This window comes from Idiotropiscis lumnitzeri, chromosome 14 (assembly GCF_059441095.1).
Source record: "Idiotropiscis lumnitzeri isolate Australia: NSW breed Sydney's pygmy pipehorse chromosome 14, RoL_Ilum_1.0, whole genome shotgun sequence".
Classification (NCBI taxonomy): Eukaryota; Metazoa; Chordata; class Actinopteri; order Syngnathiformes; family Syngnathidae; genus Idiotropiscis; species Idiotropiscis lumnitzeri.
In genome coordinates, this window is record NC_142404.1 from 18,818,738 (window position 1) to 18,840,187 (window position 21,450).

General features: G+C 42.5%; 2 protein-coding genes across 4 annotated transcripts in view; one reads left to right on the plus strand and one right to left on the minus strand.

The window, feature by feature from the left end:
- The window catches only part of stat4 (signal transducer and activator of transcription 4), a 30,887-nt gene extending 12,149 nt beyond the window's left edge, over positions 1–18,738 (plus strand). The window contains exon 27 of the mRNA XM_088314927.1: positions 17,876–18,738. The gene's annotated coding sequence lies outside the window, so the exon portion shown is untranslated. The remainder of the gene's footprint in view (positions 1–17,875) is intronic.
- Positions 310–21,331, minus strand: glsb (glutaminase b). 3 transcript variants are annotated; one of them, XM_088314925.1, is made up of 18 exons: positions 20,980–21,331; positions 16,824–16,917; positions 16,438–16,559; positions 15,938–16,067; positions 14,884–14,963; positions 13,737–13,900; positions 13,273–13,331; positions 9,986–10,018; positions 9,860–9,918; positions 9,521–9,587; positions 9,242–9,292; positions 8,649–8,825; positions 8,415–8,546; positions 7,814–7,906; positions 3,336–3,397; positions 2,132–2,208; positions 1,570–1,633; positions 310–1,417 (listed from the first exon to the last, which is right to left on the minus strand). In XM_088314925.1, the coding sequence occupies exons 1-18, from the start codon at positions 21,216–21,218 to the stop codon at positions 1,270–1,272; spliced, it is 1,851 nt and encodes a 616-aa protein (XP_088171051.1). In that variant the 5' UTR covers positions 21,219–21,331; the 3' UTR covers positions 310–1,269. The 3 variants fall into 3 exon arrangements, with proteins under 3 accessions (XP_088171051.1, XP_088171050.1, XP_088171052.1); XM_088314924.1 differs by having other exon boundaries at positions 16,824–16,920; XM_088314926.1 differs by lacking the exons at positions 310–1,417; positions 1,570–1,633; positions 2,132–2,208; positions 3,336–3,397 and adding an exon at positions 4,793–7,575 and having other exon boundaries at positions 16,824–16,920; positions 20,980–21,330.
- Between the last annotated feature and the right edge of the window lie 119 nt (positions 21,332–21,450).

The following is a 21,450-nucleotide window of genomic DNA, read 5'->3' on the forward strand; positions in this document are numbered from 1 at the left end:
CCCACCTTTACGTGTGTGGAAGGAGTGAATGTCACACACACTGTTGGATTTTCATTCATTTCAGTGGTGAAAGATAATTTGAGATAAAAGCACCACTATCATTTTTTTCCCTCCCATTAAAGCAAATCAATTTGCGCTGCAAATTAAGAGAAATGATGCATTTCCATTTTTGTTCAATCTTCTCATATTGGCGGGAAAATGTCAGCAATGATAATCCAAACTTTTTTTTTTTTTTTTTTTATACAGCCACAGTAATCCGAGTAGCGGTGTGTTCATTTACTGGAAAGACGGAATGTGTAAGGTCAGGGGTCATTGTCATTGTGCTTGCCAATTTGCCTTGGCAACTCTCGGTGCCCATTTTACAATTTTTTTTTTTTTTAAACATGTGTCACAAATTCACCGAAAATCACCATTTTGGGAAAAATACATTCATAAAAGCTATCTAACATATTGAGTTAGTCTATATTTAAAAAAAGAAATTACACACCAGTGTCTATTGCAAGTGGAGTTCTTTTCCAAAATCAACATTATTTGACTTTAGTCAAGTCCAATCTGGATAGCAAAACTCACCAACCTTTTTCAAACAGAGAGCGACTTCCTGGCTACCGATTAACGTGAAGGGCAAAGTACCAATTTTGCTCAAAATACCTTTAATGTATTCAAATAGAAATCATCTACGTGAAGAAGATAGGAAATGGAAAACGTAATGGCGAGAGCTCTCTGCAAGTGTTTACATTTGGTCACTTCAAGGAAATCACAATGCGAGCTATTTTTAGAAGAAGCCCTCATGTGGTCCTCGCGGGCGCCTCCAAAGCACCATGATCTCCAAGATCCTTGCTGTCTACAACCAATGCTTTTATTATTTTTTAAATTTGGCATTTTGGAAAAGAGCTCATACCGAAAAATCTATTTCAAGTACCGTACATTCTTCTTCGTGTGAGTTGATAAATAGTTGGAACGTTCTAAAAAAACGGATACAGTCAATTGCACTCAGCAAACGGCGGAATTCCAAGAAACTTCTCCACAAATATACAACGCTAATACAAATTCAGGAACGTTCGCATTTCCACACACGAGCACAATGAGAGAACGCACGACACTCCGGAAAATAAAATTAAAAAAAAAACCAACCAAACTTAAGAGAGCAATTTCCACTGAGATATTTGACGCTATATGTAGCTATTCGGGTTGTATATGCGTCTTTTCATACTAAAAGATGCAGCTTGAAAGTTAAGCGTCCAACGACGACGACGACGACGACTGCCGCTCTTAAAGCAGACTGTCCAAACTTTTCTCTGCGCTCTCCTTGTCGCCCGAGTCGTCCGCCGGCCTCTGTTTGTCGGCGTACGGCTGCAAGACGGCCACCATGTCGTGGTGGCCAAAGTGCACGGCCTCGTCCATCGGCGTGTTCCCCCACCTGCGTGCAGGAGGAGCGATTTGTTCATCAGTCATGGTTGGACAGCAAAAAACAACACCTCAAAGGTGCACCCGGCTATTTTCTTGAGCGCTCGTCCTCACTTTGAATGCGGTGTGTTCATTTGGATGCGAATGGGCACAGACACCACCCACCTGTCTCTGGGGACCGGGTTGACCTTACAGGCCTCCAACAGGAAACGCGCCACCTCCGTGTGACCTGCAAGCACAATTGCAGTCACAAGGACGCCGACAAACTTCTGACGCGTTTTTTTTTTTTCCGTCATCTCGTCGTCTGTTGGTTCTGAGGTCAAATGCATGCTCGATAGGGTTCGGATCTGAATATTGTCTCAAACCTTCCACTTCTCGCCTCCAAACGGTGACGTCAATGGGTCAAAGGCTTTTGGAAATGATTGCAAGTGAATGATTTTACAACGACGTAATTCCTTTTCAAGTTTGCCTTTTCTAAGACATTTGCAAGCCTTGGTTTTTAAAGCAAATAATGTGACTCTTCCAAGTTGAGCATTCAGGCATAAAATGGAGGAAAGTAAGCAAGCCGCGGGCAGCATGGAGGACTCGCACTATACACTATAATTGGGAAAAAAAATCTGTCGCAAAATGAAATAAAAACGGAAATTATTATTTTTTTTTTTAAATGAAGGTGAGAGAGCCATCAAATGTAAAAATAATCATCAAATGCCGTATGTGTGTACGCTACCCTCGGCCGCAGCCACGTGAAGGGCCGTTCTGGAGTCGTAGTCCCGCTGCTCCATGTCCATCGACGACAAGGCAAACCTGCACGCAGACACGTTGCTTAAGGCTTCCTGTTAGAGCAACTGCGATCAAATTGGCAGCGTGTGGGTGGTGATGTGAAATAGCACAGCTTTTTATGTCGTTGTTGCTTCCAGTTGAATAGATTTAATATGAATTAAGAATTTATTGGCAGATGGTTGTAGATTCAAAAATAGTTGATTTTTTTTTTTTTTACTGTGACCAAAATTACATCATGAATAAATACAATGAAAATAAGCTGATCTGAAACGCAAGTTATTGTATTTATTATCTTTCCAAAACCCATTTTTTAAAATAACTTTAAAAATGTGGCTCAATTTGAGTTATGAAAAGGTGTCATGAGACATTGTTTGAAAAATACATTTAATATAAGGGGGTCTTTAGAAATTCAATATTCATCATATAATACAAATTTGAAAAGGCAAAAAATAATAAAGCCATTAAAAAGATTGATGTTTTAGCTGCTTTTCTTTCTAAAATCCACAATTTGACTCTTAAAAATATATGGGACAATTTAACCCTGACTAGAAGTTTTTTGTTTTTTTATATCTCGGGAAAAACGCGCACCTCACCTGGGGAGTTTTTGCATCTCGATTTTTAAACCCAAACGCAGAATTCTTCAATCCTGTTCCACGACGGCCTTGCTGTGAATGATCAGATAATCAGCAAGGTCTGCAGAAGCTAGGTAACGATCCTGATCATTTGATTCAGGTGTGTTGAAGCAGGGGGAGATGGAAAACGGGTAGGACAGCGGCCCTCGAGGAACAGGATCGAAGACCTCTTCCTTAAGAGTGGAGTTGAGTTTGACCCGGAGAGTTTTCAAATCCAGAGTCTTCAAAATTTTAGATTATGACCGGAAGGGTTTTAACATTTACATTTGTAAACTTCAAATTACACAACTCAGTTTGACGCTTTGATTTTTCATTTAAGATCACACGGGTCAATTTGACCCAGGAGGTTTTACCATCTATCCATCCAGTATCCAATCCGGGGATTCTGAATTTTCTTTTTCCCATAAAAATACTAGCCTCACTTTCAAAAATCTTTTTTTTATCTCTTTTATGAAGCACTTAAAACACGTGGGTGAGTTTAAGCCGTATCTTAATTTTAAGAGAAGTGGTTCACATCACCTCCTCAGTGCGGAGACGTCTCCCGTGTAGGCGGCAAACAGCAAGTTAATGACCGACTTGACCTGAAGACACAAACCACAATTGATCATTTCGGTACAATGCGAAGCGAGTGTCAACCAAAAAAGCGACGAGTTCTGATTGGCTATTGGCAATCAAAATGCAAATCGCCTCCCTCGAATCTGAAGACACGCGGTGGACAATGACGTCACGCTACGGCACCTCCAATCGGACAAACTACAAGACGAGCCGTTAATTAGAGCCCTCGTTATTATTTCCGTATTTTTTAAAATTAATTCCCCTCGAAACTTAGTCACCATCTAGTAAGGAGAATTAAAAGTAACTGAACTTTGATTTTTTTTTTCAGTTTCAATAATTATAGATAGAAATAAATCTAATTTAATCATTGATCAAAGGTATTGATCTCCCACCAAAGAGTCCAAAAATAATTTTAGCCGACACTGTATAGGTAAATATCTTCATTGCATTTTAACCAAATAAATCCTTAACTCATTACTCTCCAAAGGAACTTTTTACTTTCACATGCAAGTCACATTTTGGAAGTAACTAACCCAACACTGCCCATCATCAATGCATGTCAGCGAAAAAAAACTCATACGAGCACGAGTCAGCGTTGGGCTGCTCATTGTGGTGTGCGCACGTTGGCCACTAGGGGGCAGTGTAATACAGACACACTAAATAGTTTGGAGGAGGAAATGTTGACGACAGTGGCAACTAAATAGCAGAAATTAGTCCACATAGGATAAAGAATATATGAATTTGAAATGTCTTATATTCTGTACACATGTGTTGCTACAGCTTGTGTTCAATTAAGTTGTATCACGCTTTATATCATCTAATGCAATTTTTTTTTTTTTTTTTTTTTTGTCAGCCCATAGCATATTTGTCTGTTAGCATTAAGCTAGCACTTTTGTAAGACCAAGCCTTTTGCTTTGGTGTAATTGTCTTAAGAGGAAACTTGAATTGGGAGTGGCAATGAAGAGCTTTTCATAAAATGTCCACTCGGTGGCAACAGCTGCTTTGATGCGAAATTTTGATTTTCTTCTCCCCAAACAACAATTAGCAGGAGTGGTTGCGTGTTGCTATTGCTTTTTGTCGCCTCTCCAACAACATACTCGGAGTCGCTTTTAATTGTTATTGTCGTCAACAAGCGCCAATGTGTTGTGATCGCCTCGGTTGTCTTGCTTTTTGGCCTCTCAAGTGAGTTGGCACGCCTTGTTGTTGCGCTTTTTAAATGTATTTATTCTCTTCTGTCGGCTCCAACTCCATGCGAGCAGGTGTTGCGTTTGCCATTTAGTTTTTTTGTGGTGCCCTGTTCTGTTTCCACTTTATGTGCTAACAACAACCGAATCTGGACGGCGCATGTTCGACTCAATTTCCAATGATGAGGTAAAGACAACCAATTCAACACGGGAGTGAAGTCTAAAAAAGTCCGCGTGAAGAGCTAAAAGTGCTTTATTGGATTTTAACAACACCACAATGATATAAATATATACTGTCACAGTCAAAGAAACAAATGCATAAAATGATGGAACAAGTACAATTGTGGCTTTTATGGAGACGTTATGTACTGTTAAAGTTACACTCATGTGGACAGACAAAAAGGAAAGACAAAAAAAAAAAAGGATGAACTTGGAAATGCAGGGTTCATTCATTCAACAATTCCCTATTAATTTTTTTTTTTTTAACATTTTTTAAAAACATTTCCATGCACAACTGATTGTCACGAGACACAAATCAACAAACACAATAACATGCACATGACAGCTTTGTGATTTGACATGATTGCCATCCAAAAAATAAAAATGTGCATGCAACATACATCAGTGAGGATGACAAGTGGAGAAGCAAAAGAAAAACATTCAAAAGCCTTTGGCTGGTGACTTTGATTTGAATCAGGAATGCTGATTGCTTGCTGTCAGGACAATTTATTTTGCAAGTTTGGCAAACGGGGGTCCGCAAAATAGATTGTCATCATTTATCCGTTTTCCAAGTGTCGTGTAATATTGGGAGAATTAAGTTGTAGTTTTGAATTTCTTCCAAATGAAATGTTGATTTCGCTTGGAAAAATATACGTTGAGTCTTATATTTACTTTTTGCGCAAGTGACGACATCTTTTTATGATCATAAGTTTGCAACCTTTATCCTTGAAAAATATATGTATGATACATTTATGACTCTTCCCCCGCCCCCCCCCACCAAATGATCAACTTTTAAATTCCTATGGCATGACATGCTAGTTGTGTTTAGTTGACATTTGGGTGCAATTTCTCCACAGGATGGCAAAATATTGAGAACCCCTGAATGAAAGGACCCACAAATTAGCCAACCAAATTTCAAAACAAGCAGTGTTGAGGGGGCGGCCCGAATTCAAGCAAACGCAGAACTGATCCCCACGTCACAATCCAGCAAAGTCCACGACAGACGCATTTTCAGAAATAGGCGTCTCATAAATACAAGCTATTAAAAAGATGCAGTCTTCCCTAATACTTTGTCAACAAAGTCCCATCAAAGAAGCTTTTGGAATTGTTTGTCCCGCACAAAAAATTCCACAACAGCAACAAAGGTCACGAAGCTGTTCAAAAAAAGGCCCCACGATGACACGCTAGCGTCCCCGCTGAATTGGAGTCAAGTCAAAAGCAGCGCCACAGCGGCGACATTCGCGTATGGAGAGTTGACCAAGTGAGAGATTGAGGAGCCGTCGTGACAGCTGACACGATAAACGCGTGAGGAATAACACCAACTTGAGGCAATCAATACTGCAAAATACCAAGTGTCATGAGACTCAAAAAGAGTTTTTTTCCCTTAAAGGAGACCTCCTGAACTTTCCGTTCAACTCAAAAGCGCTGCGGATCTCAAATCCAGTGACGCAACGCTGCCATCTCCTGCCGTCTGTTCGTCATTACGCTTCTATTCAAGCTTGAACGTCACAGAAAAATTTGGTAAAATACGACGAGGCTTGGTTGGCAAACACCACGAGAGCAGATTGCCAACCGCAAGTCCCACACAAAAAGATTGCCAAGCGAGTTGAATTTCACATTAGCGGTTTGTCGACAAGCCTTTCCAAAGTCCGTTTTCCCAAAAAAGTCTCCTTTAAAAACTTTGTCAAGACTTTGAGCAGCTTTTCGACAACTTGGCCTGAGTTTGGCCGTGTTTAGCCGAGATATTGGAACAGTAAGACATGCTGAGGTCACTCAATTACACGATACCTTCTTCCTATTCGACTGTCAATCACTAACTGATTAGAATGTGTCGATTAACGCACGCACACACACACGCGTTGCAGAACTCGAACAGAAACAGGACGAGTGATTGCTGAAACTGCACGGCGCCGGTTTCCGTCACACACGGCGCCACCGTCGAAAAGCCATTTTGTCGGATTTCTCACAGGACAAAAAGTGGCTCCGATTTTTCATTTAGAAGTCTTGTGTTTAAATTGACCACTTTTAAAGTAAATCAATGGCCCGATTGTTTAATGAAGTATAAGAATTCAAATGAATACATGAAAAAAAAAAAACAACCAATTTGAGCGTAAAAAGGGCGAAAGGCATTCAATTAGAATGAAGTAAGCAATTACTAAAACGTATACAAATATGTGAAACAATTTGTATGTTTCACGTGTTTTTGTTTTAGTATTTAAAACCAATAATTGAATGAGGTAAATGCGTTTTTTTTTTTTTGGAGGAATACAGAAAACCTGGTAACGATAGCAACAAAAGACATATCAGGATTCTTGAGAACGTAAATGCTAAGCCTTAAATTGCCTAAACGTGGTCTTAAAGCCGATTGGACCAAAGCTAGACGCGCACGCACAAACATTTGGTTTCAAATGAGGCTGTCTCCTTTGTTTGAGTGTATCACAAGTTCCAGTGTCGTATACACGCTAAGGCAGCTAGCGGGTTGGGAAGAGAAAACAGTGAGTAACATATCCCATATGTCCATCACAAATTAAAAAAAAAAGAAAGAAAAAGCCGTAACTGCTTCACAAGCAATAAATAGTCCTCCAATTGACATAAATATTTGAGGGTGACAGTTGTGCCATACGACGTCCACGTATATTAGCATACTTTGCTAAGTCCTACTCGCCGACATTGTCCATCCTATAGACTACAGTGGTGGAGGTGTCCTGGTGCGACTCGGTGGCTGCGACTTTTTTCCAAAAGGGGGCTTTCAGAGCGAGCTCCTGTTGGAGGCTCTCATAGTCCATGGGTCCGCGGAATTGCTGTGGTGTCAATTGACAGGAATAACACGTTAGTCAGAAAGAGATGAGCATTCACTCAACCGCTTCCATTTTGGAATCAGACTAGAAAAAGAAGGTGAGAAGCCAAGGGAATACTTTGGACCGTGTGTGGTGTACTTGTCGTCTGTGGCCTGTTTTGTGGAAGGGAAGTGTGGAACTGCTACAATCTAACACTCACCTCAGCACACGCACACGCACACGCACACGTACGTGTCCTTACCCGCTGTTCGCCTCCCTCCCGGCGAGGATCGTGTTTCTTCGCAAAGTGCCTCAAGTTGTCGTAATTGTGGAAATTAAAAAGCTCCACCAGGTCCTGCAATGGAAATGCGACATTAAACATTTGACGACTATCATCGTCATTTTCTGCACGGGCAACGAATAAACGATGACGGTAGAATCTGGGCCCGGCTCCCAGACGCACGCTCGTGTTATTTGATGATTTACTAACAAACCGGATTAATCCGGTTTCCAATTACACTTGAAAACAAAAGTAATTTCAATCATTTATTCATAATTGCAGAGAGCCACAGCAGAAGGGTGAAAGAGCCGCACGTAGACGACGCGTCTTAATAATCCAAAATTTGGGTGTGCTCATTCCTTGTTTGCGTCCGTCCGCGTATTGTATGTCCTGCGGTCGGTTTCAGTGAGCGGAACTCCAAAGTGAGACAAAGGGCCGAATAACGCATTTTTATTCAGAGACAATAATGTAGTCATTTTGACTTTCAAGTCGGTAACCGTCCGACTGCCACGTACACAGCTTGGTATTTCGTTAAAACTCTAAACGTGGACGCAAGGCGTGCAAGTATTCCAGTCGGACATACCGTGCAAAACTGAATCCCTCTGACCGAGTTGCCCAGCTTGTCCAAGGGTGGCGACCAGCACATGATGCCCATCACGTTGGGCACCACCAGCAGGATGCCCCCAGAAACGCCCGACTTGGCCGGCAGACCCACCTAGAAAAAAAGAAACCTTGGTCTCTATTCACTTGCTACCGTTTCATTTTTTTTTCTCATCAAATCGTCCCACACGAGTGTGCAAAACTCTTTTGCACTCACATGGAAGGCAAACTGTCCGGAGAAGTCGTACATCCCGCAGGAGTGCATGAGGCTGAGCGTGTCCCTCACCGCCTCGGGGCTGAGAACGCGCTCGCCCGAGATGGGGCAGATGCCGCCGTTAGCCAGCGTGGCAGCCATCACGCTGGCGCTCTCGCAGTTCACCTCGATGGAGCACAGCTGAAGGGAAAAAAAAAAAAAAAAAGCCACGGCTACATTTTACTCCAGTGATCATTACATCAGACCCGAAATGAAAGGTTTGGTATCACGCTGATTTTCACAAAATGATTCGTCGTCAATTTCCGATCACAAATTGCAAACAGCCTTCAAAAATGCTTAGACTGAGCAAAGCTGGGATTTGTTGATCGTAACTTTTATTGTAAAGTACAAGACTGGAGGATTAACGAAAATTGTCTGGAAATGTATGCCTCAAAATGACAAAAAGTATTCAAACTATCGCTGAATGGTCAAATTTTAATTGAAAAAGAATGCAATCCTGCAACAAATGATGTAAACAAAAAAGAAATTATTTAAATAAAAATAAATAAATAAATGAAGTATTTGTAGATGAGGACAAGTTGCAAGTGGAGCATCACCTGAAAGTAGAGGTCCAGCACAGATGTCATGTCCGTCCCTTCAGGAAAACACTGCAAGGGAGGGGAAATGCGGCTTTAGACAACAAGCAGTGCACAAAAAAACTAAAGTAACAAAAGTAACAGGTCAAAAGGACCCACTTTTAATTCAACTACTGAAATAGCCAAACTTTCCCATCATTTTTAAATTAATTGAGATGCACGTCCATGTCTACTCTGAATATTTTCTAAAACATCAACGGGTGTCATCACAGCCGTGAACGTTTGGAAATGAGATCAAACCTTTTTTTCTTTCAAGTAGTAGCCGATGGCAAAGTTCCTGTCGCCTGACTCGCGCTCCGACTGGAATCTGGTACACAAACACGGCACTCTTGTGACTTTTGTGTGTGTGTGTGTGTGTGTGTAAAGTCCAGCGGCCATGTCTGGTGTGGGTCCCTCATGTGTACCGTGCAGCTTTTTGCAATCTGAGACCTTCTTTGCGATTCAACCAAATTCCCAAGCAACATAAATCATGCATGACACGCGAGTAGCTTGGACAGAATGTACTCATCGTACGTACGTGCGTGAAAATAATGGATTGAAAAAATTGTCATTATTATGAGTCATTTTCAAGTGACTTACGTGGCGTTACTGAATCCCACATATTCGTTTCCCGCCATGTTCTTCAGGAAGTTCATGACCTGACAGCACAAAAGCAAACTTTTTAGGCTGTTTTTAAAACCGTCAACGCGATGTGCTCATACTTACATAATCAAATTTTTCCGCGTTGCCCTCACCTTGCTGAGGGAAGAGGAAACAAAAGGCAGTTAAGTGTGGTTCCATCCACCGGGTGAAATGTTGTTACGGAAAAATGACAACACGACGGACGGCAGAATGAGCAGATGTGAATAGATGTTTAAAAACAGCTGTCAAATCACAGAGTAACTTCTAGGAGTTAAAGAGAATGGCTACAGATTGTGTTTAGGTTGGAAGGTGCATGGACTTTTATTTTAGTAGATGTGTGTTATGTACCTGTTAAAAAAAAATGATATGGACTTATGCACAAAAATCTGTTTAACCCTCCTGTTGCGTTCGTTTCTTGACGACAAACTGCATGCTTCCTCATTAAAAAATACTGAAATAATATTTTTGTATTCTTTGATCCGTTAAGACAATTCTTCACTCCTTTTGTGCCTTTGTCCATGTTTGCAATATTTAAAACATGTTAAGAGAATATACAAGAAGAAAAGAAAATAGTAAATCCAACTTTCCAGTGGATGTTTCAGACAGGAGGGTTAAAATTGCGGTCCCTTAGTTTGGCCATGCTTGAAAATCCCAAAGCTAGCGTTGTGCAGAAGTTGTTTAACTTGAATGTTGACTAACATGTGAATGTTGGTGAATACACTTCAAAGCGTCTGACCCACTTTTGGTCGATTTTAACGCAAACCTTTTTTCGGAAGCTGCCTTTTACCACCTAGATAGACTAAAAATATACATGCATATACTTGGACAGAAATATATTGCAAAACGGTATTTAAATTGCTCTAACGCACACAAAACCATTCCTGTTGTTTTGGGGTTTTTTTCGATTACATGTAAAAAGAGACGTTTTTTCAAATTATGAATGCAAACTTTGATTTTTAAGCTTAACTGCGCAGAAGGAAAAGAAAACAAAGATACACGGATGGAGAGTCACTACAAAGGATTTCTACAGGCTGATTGGAGAAGATCAGGAAAAGGGGGAGGGGGATCGAGGGGTTGGGGGGAGTGCGAGGAAAAAGATATGGAAAAGGAAGAAAAAATTACCAACGTCATTTGACCTGCAGCAGCAGTCATTATTTCCCACAGTTCCTAAGTCTGGAAAATATGCAACATACAAAAACAGCAACAGTATGTAGCCTTCAAGCACCACGGAAAACTTTTGGGTGGGGGGGGGGGCACACGGCCATGGCAAACATCCCATAGTTTTTCCCGCTCCAATGATGGAAAATGTTCTTTCCCTGGAACACTTTTGTCTTCATTTAGTGTAAAAACAAGCAAATCAATCTTTTATGAGCCGCCTCCGATTGCGACGTCTTCGGGGGGCGGACTGACATCAATTGCTCTGTCCGTGACTTAGCGACGAGGCTCGGTTGAAAAGCCGCTAAGTTCAAGTGACGGCTAAACTTGGATCATCTGAATGTACAGTAAGACAAAGCCAAAAGGTAAGCAGAGCCGCATTGCTTTTGTGAATTTCTTTGTTCGGCTGACGCTAATTGCCGAATGTAATCTAGCGGGTGGTGATGAAGTGCCGCCTCGGTGACTGAAAATACACACACGGTCACGACGTGAAAAGGTTCGAAGGGTAGCAAGACTTTTCCAAGACACTTGTACGCTGAATGCTTCTTTCTGAGGGGCTCTTGGGCGTCAGGGTCGCCCACTCAAAACAGGAACATTTCTTCCAGACTTGAAATCAGAGTGTGCTTGTAGAATTGATGAGACTTGCATAATATGGCTCACTTAAAGCCGACAGGGCAAACGAGTACTGACCGCCTTTGCGGAATATCGTTACGCTGCTAAAATGTTGCCCCTTTCACGCCGCCCGGCCGCGCTGGCCTCTTCTTGTGTCGCTCGTCAGTGTGACATGGAATTGAGGGGGGATGAGAGAAAATACACTTTGCCGTGTATTTCTAGTCTATCAAAATAGACGATGTTCAAATAAAAACAGTTTGAGGTTTTGTTTTTTTTCGTTTTTTGCTATTTGCGGCAGGGCTCTCGTGGGGGATTATTGGAGTATTAAAAGCGGTACTGAGGCTGTGTGAAAGGGATTAGCAGAAAGCCGGAAGCAGGAGTGCAAACTTGAAGACACGACGAGACTCGCTTGGCTTCTTCGGCCTCTTTTGAGTAGAAAGTCGTTGCCGCTGTCCAACAAGCGGACATTGCAACAGTCACTTCTCATCTGATGCGCTACGTGTGAAAGACGCAAGAGGATCAACTCCACAAAACTTTGCGTGAACGGAGCGAAAAGTGTCCAATTTTGTACAGCGTGGAGAAGATGCCACAATGTCACTTTCTTTCGACTCAATTTTGGAATTTCTGCAACAAGCCGTCCCATCCCGCCATCCCTTTTCTAGACTTGAACGACAATCGTTGGCAAAAACACGATGAACCCTTTGAGCAAAACCATTCAAAGCTTCTGATTGTTTGACTGGATTAGATTTGAAAATGTTCTTTGTTTGTTTTCGCAAATTTTCATTTGAAAATGTTCTACCTGCTAATAGTCCGGCGTCACACACACGTTTCTTGAGCAATAAACGAAAACTGCACAATTCTCTTCTGTCAGTGTCAAGTCAAAAAGAATGACGGCCGCAGAACTGGCCGCAATCCTCGCGAGACTCCTTCACAAAGACGATCGCTGCTGGTCTTTGCTCAATGTACATTTGAAGTGAGGCATATCCCGTGTGTGCGTGGGGGTGTGCGTGCGGGGGTGCGTGCATGTGTGCGTGTGCGTGTGTGCGTGAGACGTCCATCCAATTTTAAACGATTTCAAGCACTTTATTTCTTTGGCCGCCATTTGCAAATCTATTCTTCACTCAACCCTTTTAAGGTGAATTTGGGCAGATGCGGATGCGCGTGTCAATCAGCAATGGTGTATTTTCCATGAGGGCAAGCTGACACTGACGCCGTTTGTGATCTCATCTGTGCGTTTCGCCTGCACTCAAGCTACGCATCACATTTTCATCCTCCGTTGGAAGAGGCCGGATTGCAATCTCAAGAGATGGGATTGCATGTATTTTTCTCTCTTCGCTGCAACTAGAATTGGGCTCCATGAGAGCAAAAAAAAAAATCGGAATTGGCTCGCTTGAAAGATGCCGCGTCAATATAATTTTTTATTTAAGACGTCATAGTGGAAGAGGGTTGGAAATTCTTTGAAAAGACGCAATAAGAAATCCAATCTTTCCGTTGGATGTCGGGTGCAGCATCACCACAGCGGCGTTGACGGCAACGAGTTTCAAGAGACAATTTGAGAGTATCATTTTGTTTTGAACAAGTAAAAAGTAGTGTCTTGCTTTTACCTTGATCAAGGAAGTACAAACGATAGCGCCGGCGTTCACCATCGGGTTGTGGGGCTTATCTGCAAAGCAACCAAAGCTCAGTTAATATTTGGCGTGTGAGCGAATTGTTAACTTGGCCTTGAAGTGGGCGTGTCCGTGAACAACATGACTTATGACGCAAAACAAGCTCGTAAAAGCTCCCGACATCCAAGATTGTTTTGCCAGCGGCTTGACACAAAAAAGGTGACAGCGCCGTCCAAAACAATGCGGTTGAGCGGGTCCCTCGTCAAGCTGCACACTCTTAAGGAGTTGTCACTTGCATGAGCTTCTTGCGCAACAGGACTGGCAAAATTCCTGCACATCATGTTTTGACACATTGAGGTATTCCCTCTGAGTACTTAAAGGACAAAATGAACCCTAGAAAAGATCTCCAGATTGTTCGGAAAAAAAAAAAAAAATGTTATAAAAGGTTGAAATGGACACACCGTCTTCATCCAGAAAGAGTTTGTTAAAACGCAGGCCGCTGGGCTCCTTCCCGATGAAACTGTGCACATACTCGGTGCCGTGGTCGTGAACGGCGACGGCGTACTTGAGCGGCTTGACGCATGACTGCAGACAGAAGGGCACCTTGGTGTCGCCCACGGTGTGTCTGCAACAGACAAATGATTCAGAGTCAGCTGACGGCGTCCAACAATACGTTAAAGACAACAACCGCATCATCGGGGCAGTGACGAAAGGGTCCTCGCACCTCATTGGTCATCAAATGTTGGCAACATGCTCCACCCACAGAGGGAAAAAAAAAAGTTTCCTTGATGTGTCGAACAGACCCCCTTCTGTCTTTTTTGTCAAAGTACGATAGACTTGCCCACTCCATTTTGTGCCTCTAGCTCTCTCTTTTTTTTTTCAACTTTCCAGATCGTTGAAAGAATTCAACTAAGTGATTTTGCCCCAAAAAAGGCTGCTTCAAACCACAGTGGGCAAGTCGCTGTTCCATTTTGGACTTTTTGGTTCGTCCTGGACGTGTCAAAACTATTTCGTGTTCATTGGCCAAACTGCAAAAAATGTCTTCGTCAAACCAGATTGGCCACTTTTTCCTGCTCAATTTCATGCATGGCTGCTCGGGACTTTTCCGTTATGACGACAATGTCCACCTGATTTTGGGTCGATTTGGGAAAGTGCTGTCAAGGCAAACTTTTTTTTAACCTTTTTTGGGGGTCCAGATGTGGTGAGGAGTTTTAGGCATGTCGAAGAAATATTGAGGAAAATCTTGATGGATTCTTAATAATCTGTGAAAGCTCTAAAAAATAATGAAATGGAGGTTAATGGCAATAACCTTGACTTGTTTTGTGCCAATTTATCTTTACAACTTCCGCTTGCGTGTCAATGGAATTTCACTGAACACAGCACAGAACACACTGTTCAAAACAAATGTTGCAACACTCAGAGCATCAATTACTTCCCCGTTTCATTTTCAACTTCCCAACGCATACGAACCTCTGAGGGAGACAAAATGATTCATGAACATTTTAACGTTTTTTTTTTCAGCAAATTTAAAGCCTAAAGCCCCCCCCCCCCCCCCCAAAAAAAAAAACCTCGCCCACTCCTCAATACTTGGTTGAGCTTCCACCTCACCTCTGGCCATCCACCGTGCACAGAGAGACAGCCCACATGTCCGGACTGAATTTGGCAAGTTGAGGAATGTAGTCGGCGACCTGAAAGAGGAGGAAAAAAGTAAGGCATCTGGGGGGAAAAAAAAGGGGGGGGTGCAGCACGGCTACAGTGCAACACTTGAGGATCAGTGGAAAATGTGACACCTCCACATGAATCCTCAAGTCAGAACACCAAACACGAGAACCATGTGACAAGAGGACATGAGTCATGTTAAAAAAAAAACTGCCATCATTTTTGCTGTAAAGTCAAAGTTCATGCATGATCATGCCGATGGAGAATAGAAAGCTTTAAAAAAAATTCAAAAAAAAAAAATACAAGTATGTTGACACTGCCAAGAGAGAAAAGAAAGCCTCGTAATTCGCCTGTTTCAAGTTTATTCTGAAAGGAGACATATTATTCGTCCTTGACATGCTTTTGCCAAAATGCTTTCTTTCGTGAGTTACTGAAGCCTTCGGCCCTGCAGATAACACGCAAACCACCGAATATTGGGCTGGATTGACTTCTTTTCATGTCTTAAGGGACTCCGATATGTAAGCTCTCATGTGCAATTTTTATTTTTTTATTTTTAACTCTGGCCAAAAGAGAAACCGTAAAGAATTGGATAACGTGGTGTCAAACGATGAGTTCAATTCATTCCGTGACCATGCTCGTACATCTCCAATCATTTGTTCCCAATGGATGGAAAAAGCCAGCAAAAATGTTTTGCATATTTTTTTAATAGGAAAAATAGCACTGCATAATATTCTACTCGATAACATACAATAATTTACAGTAATGACATCATACAAATAAAGAATTCAGAAATGTTGGCTTCAATTTAATGGACATTGTGCCGCTCACCTTTGCCACTAGGGGGCAGTATAACACCGACAGATATTTACTGGCATAGGGGCGAGACACCACCACGTTCAGACACGCGCAATTAAAAAGCCACTTTTCCATAATATGTCCCCTTGAAACGAGAATTAGTCTGGACTGCTTTTCACGTCAACGAGTGAACTGACAAAGGACAAACCTGCCCTTCAGAGAGCGTTTTGGCACTCTCGTATAGCTCATCAATGTGGGAAGTGAAGGAGTGGAAGTCTGGGATGACGAACTTCTTGCGGAAGGCCTGCGTGAGCAGGACAATGTTGCTCTGGACACACCTGATGAACGAAACCACAAACAAACAGCATGCTCAAACACAGCGACTGCATGCAACTGAAGGGAGGGAGGGAAGAAAAAAAAAAGAGAGAAAGTTTGCCAATCGAGTTTGCAACCCTGATTTGACAAACTTCCCGTCGTTAATATGGCGGTTCATCGGTTCACCCGCGTCAGCTGCCATGAACCCATATTGACAAGATGGCGCGCCATGTAGCTTTTAGGCTCGTGGCGCTGTTGTGCCAACACTTGAAAAAAGTGCTTCATGGAACAATATTGACTTCAAACGGCAATAAACTCAACCAAAGTCGTCGTCGTAAAATGTTTTCCTCTCCACTTGGTGAATACGAGAGATTGCGAGTCGTGGCCACTCACTTCTTGAACTGGTGCCTGTCCAATGTGACGCCGTCCGGAGTGGTCTTTAAAGTTTCTTTGAGTATTTCCATACATTCCTTTAGTCTGGGATCTCCGGTGCGAAGTCCGGTGGTTTTAAGGGCCTGAAAACGTCACATCATAAACGGCATTCAACTCATTAGTTTATGGCGAGACAAAATCATGCTTCAGCCACACAAACAATGGCAAAAACGTTAATGTTGTGCAATTTCGTGTTGGCCAGCCGTCGTATTGGCAATTTCGTAGCTTCATCCCCAACGAAACGCACGCTTTCACAATGATGAACGCAGCTGCCAAATTTGTTGCGTTTTTGAGAATGAGAAATGTTCGTCACTCGGCCAACAAATGAAAGTAATTGCCGGACTCACGTTGAGGAATTTATGTGCCGAAATGGTTTCTTGACCTTCAGCGACTGTGTAGAAAAGCAAATCCTCCAGACTGGGCAGGATGCCGGCATTTCTTCTGCTAGGTTGGAAAAACATCAAGCATTTTAGGAGTCGATTTTGAAAAGCATATCTTATCTCGTTTTCATTTGCGGCTTACATAACTAAATAACAAGACCATCCGGCTCGCTGTTGTGCAAACAAGAGTTTGAAGATCGTGAGCGACAATTGGGTCAATTCCAATGCGGACCGCGCTTATCTGTTTTTACAACAGCGAGCGATATCAGTGACACACACATTTACACAAGACCGTTTTCAAATAATAAAGCATCAAAACGATTCGTTTGGCCACTTATTGACTTGATGGCAGCCATTTGGAGAGCAAAACGTCATTGATTCGTGCAATTAAAAACAAATCCGAGTCGTTTCTCTTGTTAACATGTCTGTGATGCGCTTTCGTCAAAATACTGCCAAGGTTAAAAAATGACAGCACCCCGTCTACTGCGGCCTCAATGTGGCTTTGGCTAACAAGCTGTTGCGTATTTAAGGAGAGTATTTAAAGAGAGCGAGAGAGCAATCGTTAAAACAGCAAAAACATGAATTGATTGCATTTTCACTCATGGAGGCAGCACTTCAACGTCATCGTATTGCAGAGCTGACTCATCATCATCATCGTCTTCGCCGTCCCGTCTCGTGGATGCAAAAGAAAACAATTCTGGTTTTGCCAGTAAAAGTGGCAAACTACATGAGTGACCGAGCCTGAATTCCCTGCCAAATTGTCTGTGACGTTTGGATTAATAGAATCAACACCGCAGTCCCGTTCACACGCTGGTCGTGACGAAGCAGTAAAGTCAGAAATGGAACAAACGCAGCTCAGCGCTCGACATCAAGTTTTGGAGGAAGTTCTGGCAGAATGTTGCCAACGACTCCCTCATAATCCAGAGCAAGGAGTAATTACTCTTGTGATGTTTGTTTAATCTGCATGCTGGTCCTCATATATACTTTTTTTTAAACTTAATTTTATTCTAATTTTGCAGACCCCCAAGCTATGACCCCAGCGTGAGAACCACTCAGACGGGTGACCAAAAGGATCCAGATGAGCGCTAAACAAGCTACTGCTGCATTCAATTTGGCACTTGTGCTCGACCAACGGGACATTTTAAATTTTAAATCACTCCTGTCAGCCGTCAAGGTAACTTTTTGTCCAACAAAACACGATGCACGCCTGTGTACCTAATTCAACTTGCTAGCAATATTTGCACGGCTTCCGTCTCCAAAAGCAGCAGCAGTAGCGAGTCAACATACGAGAGTGCGTGAGTGCATGTGTTGCACACGGATGATACATTTCACAAAACGGTTCTTCTCCACTGAGGATATTGATTTTTCTTTTTTGGGCTCCATATCACATGACGTGTAATAAATGCGCAAACATCCCGAGGTGAGCGAGCAGATGAGGCATGAATTCGAGTCTGTCTGTTCAGCGCGTTTGTTCGTACATCTTGGTCAGAGGATTCACCGCCGTCGATGTGCGTGTGGCGCTTTTCTTCACTTGAAAATACGACTTTAAATGCTTCCTGTCAACACAAATTCACGTATTTGCCTTGTATTTTTCCTCTACCAACGCCCAGGCTTGTAGGAAGTAATTGGTGTCAAGGAAGTCTGTTGAAGTGATAGGGGAGGAGCTAAGATTAGCCTGGGTTGTTATCAGAACTCATGTCTACGTTCCGGCCATGCTAAGTGGCAATTAAATAAAAAAAAAAAGTGCATTTTTGCAAATCAAATCATCTGTCAGTAATTTATTTGTAATGACAATGTGGAATGAGCTTGAAATATTTATTTTGTAGTTTACTGTCATGACCAACATTGAATGATGATGACCATAAAATGTAAAATGAATCAATTACTTGTGATCTTTCACTATTTGCAGTCTAGTGAGTGTTTACAGTAATGCCCAACCGATGGGAAATTCCACTTCCCAATTTAAGGTAGCGCTCTATCGCCCCTTTTCCAGCACCAAGCCAAGGAAGATTTAGTTTCTGGCAGCTAATAGAAATTCCTGATCTTACAAAGTTCCTGTGGCCCAGGTGGTTTGCATTTAAATGACGCAATATTTGGGTGAAGGTAAAAAAATAAATAAATGAATCATTGGGAATAACCCGTTTACATGGTTTGCATTTAAATGACTTCCTTTGTACACGCCAAGCAATGTGATAGCAGATTAATATCATCATTTTGAATGCTGACTTGTATATCCAGCCACTTAACACCAACACCGTGCCAACGAGCTACACATCAACCGCTGTCTTCTCTTTTCTATTTCTGTCTGTGCATGCATCACATTATCACGAGGCCTTTGGTTCTGTTTGGATGACTTCATCCTTTCGAGTCACACAAGCCGCCACACAAACGTGAGTCATCTTACTACGTACTCAATGAAGTTTGGCTTCGCATCTTCAGCATTCTGTTCTGGTCCCGTCCCAAAATCAATATGAACCAAAAATAGTTCTTTGAAAATAAATTGTTGTATCGGATTGGATTTTTTGCCGGCCGCTAGCTCGGTACGGTTCTGGTCTCGACCTTCCGCCCTTATTCATAAAAATCGTCGTCCCCCGACCCTGTTCCATTTTTTTGCTCTTGGTGCTCCTGACATCATGCCCAAATTCTAATCTTTTCCGTAAATAGCACGACCCCGCGTTGCGTGTTATCTCCCCGGAACGAACATGACTGGCGTGCTAATCTATGATGCGGCTACCGTCTCAATTACCTTTCAAGATAGCTCACTGGGATTTTAAGTGGGTGTACCTGCTGGATTTAGCCACTTGGCACCGTGTCCAGCATTAACGAGGCAGTCTTGTGTCCTAAATACCACGCGAGCAGGGGCTGCACCCAGTTTCCACAAAGCTGTGCAGTGTGGCACACAATGGCATTTGAACTTTTAACTTGTGAGCTGGAAAATGCTACGTTTCCTTTTTCTGTTACTTTGCAAACGTGCATAAATGAGGATTTCCTATTGATTCCACATTAGCGTCTACCTTTATTACACATTGTTTTTTGAGTGAATGCTTTTTTTGTGTGTGCTCACCACCAATGAAAATGCTGTCACGTTTATGATGAGAAATATTTTCATAATTGCAAATCCTCCTATTCACTGCACGTTACCAGCTGCACCTCAGACTCTGAGACACACACGACGTCTGCAAAATGTTTTTCATTCACATACCTTACGGGCAATGTTTGCACACCAGTACGAATCTTGGCCCACTTGTTAGTCAAGGTTGTAATCTACCTGTCGCTCTTTTCTTCTGAGTTAAATTCTAAAAGCAGCAGAAACTGCAAACAAATACAACTCTGTAATATACCATTGTATCGAGCAAGCGAGAGATAGAGAGAGATCTAAGCAAAGGTTTTGTTTTATCTTTCTTTTTCCCAAGATTTTTTTTTTAATCTCATATAACAAAAGTCCACATTGGTGGGTTACAGAAGCAAATTTACAAGAAGCCGTGCCCATCTCCACACTTAAACGTGTAACTAGAGTGAAAACCCGACCAACATACACATATAAAACAAACAATGAAGTTGTTCAGCAGGGGCAAGAAGTACAAGGCAATATAATTACTCTCTGGAAATTAAACCCAAATGATTTAAAAATATTACTCCCTATAGCCGATGTTACTAACCATAACTGTCGCTGTTGACTTGTGTTTCTTGTGTATTTCTATCAGCACTAACTGCATCGTTTGGATGTGCCCTTTTGTTTACCCTTGAACTATGCAAAATGGAATCTAAAATCACACACGTAAGGTGCAAAGGGAAGGGCTCAATTGACAATACTTAACCGAGTCCCAGTTCGTATTCTAAGATATTTGTGTTATTACGACGTAATGGCTAAATATTAGCAGCAGTCGTGCCTCGCACATGTGGATTTGTGATTTTGAGATAAGGCTTCATCAAATCGTTTCATTTCGGTTTCGTATTACTTTTGGTTTCATTTTGCGTGTTCCAAATGAAAATAGCGAAACCATAAAGGTGACTCCATAAACGCTGGCCCGGTAACATCCGGTCATAGCCTCCAAGACGACAGCTAAGCTAAAAGAAGCCAGCAACGAGCCACCACGGGAACCGCCTGTCAACTTTTCCTTACTTGTCAGCGTCGTCCTTTTTCTTCGGTACGTCCAGATTCAGCTCGCCCTCCGCCTTCACGCAGTACGGCCGGACGTGGACATACGCCGCCCGGTACGCGGGGCCATGGAGGAGCTTGAGCCCTGAGGGGGAGGCGGTGCCCGAGCACCGGTGGCGGTACGCGAGCCGCACGACCGAGGGACACTTGAGGTTGGTTTTCAACAACTCCTTGAGCGCTGTGGCGAGCCTAAAATGGAACATCTCAATCCCCGTCGGGTTGATGGAGACACGCTGCTTGGATTAGAAGAAGGCCCGCCGTTAGAAGAGACGATTCGACACGCGTTAGGACTTGTGAGGCGATGACTCATAATAGGCTGGCGCTGGTTTATAAATACAGACGCAAGTTCACGCCCACCTTCGCTCCCATTTGTTTAAAGATGGTGACGTCAGCTACGACGTTTTCTTACAGTAAAGTGTGTACAGTACAGTGAAC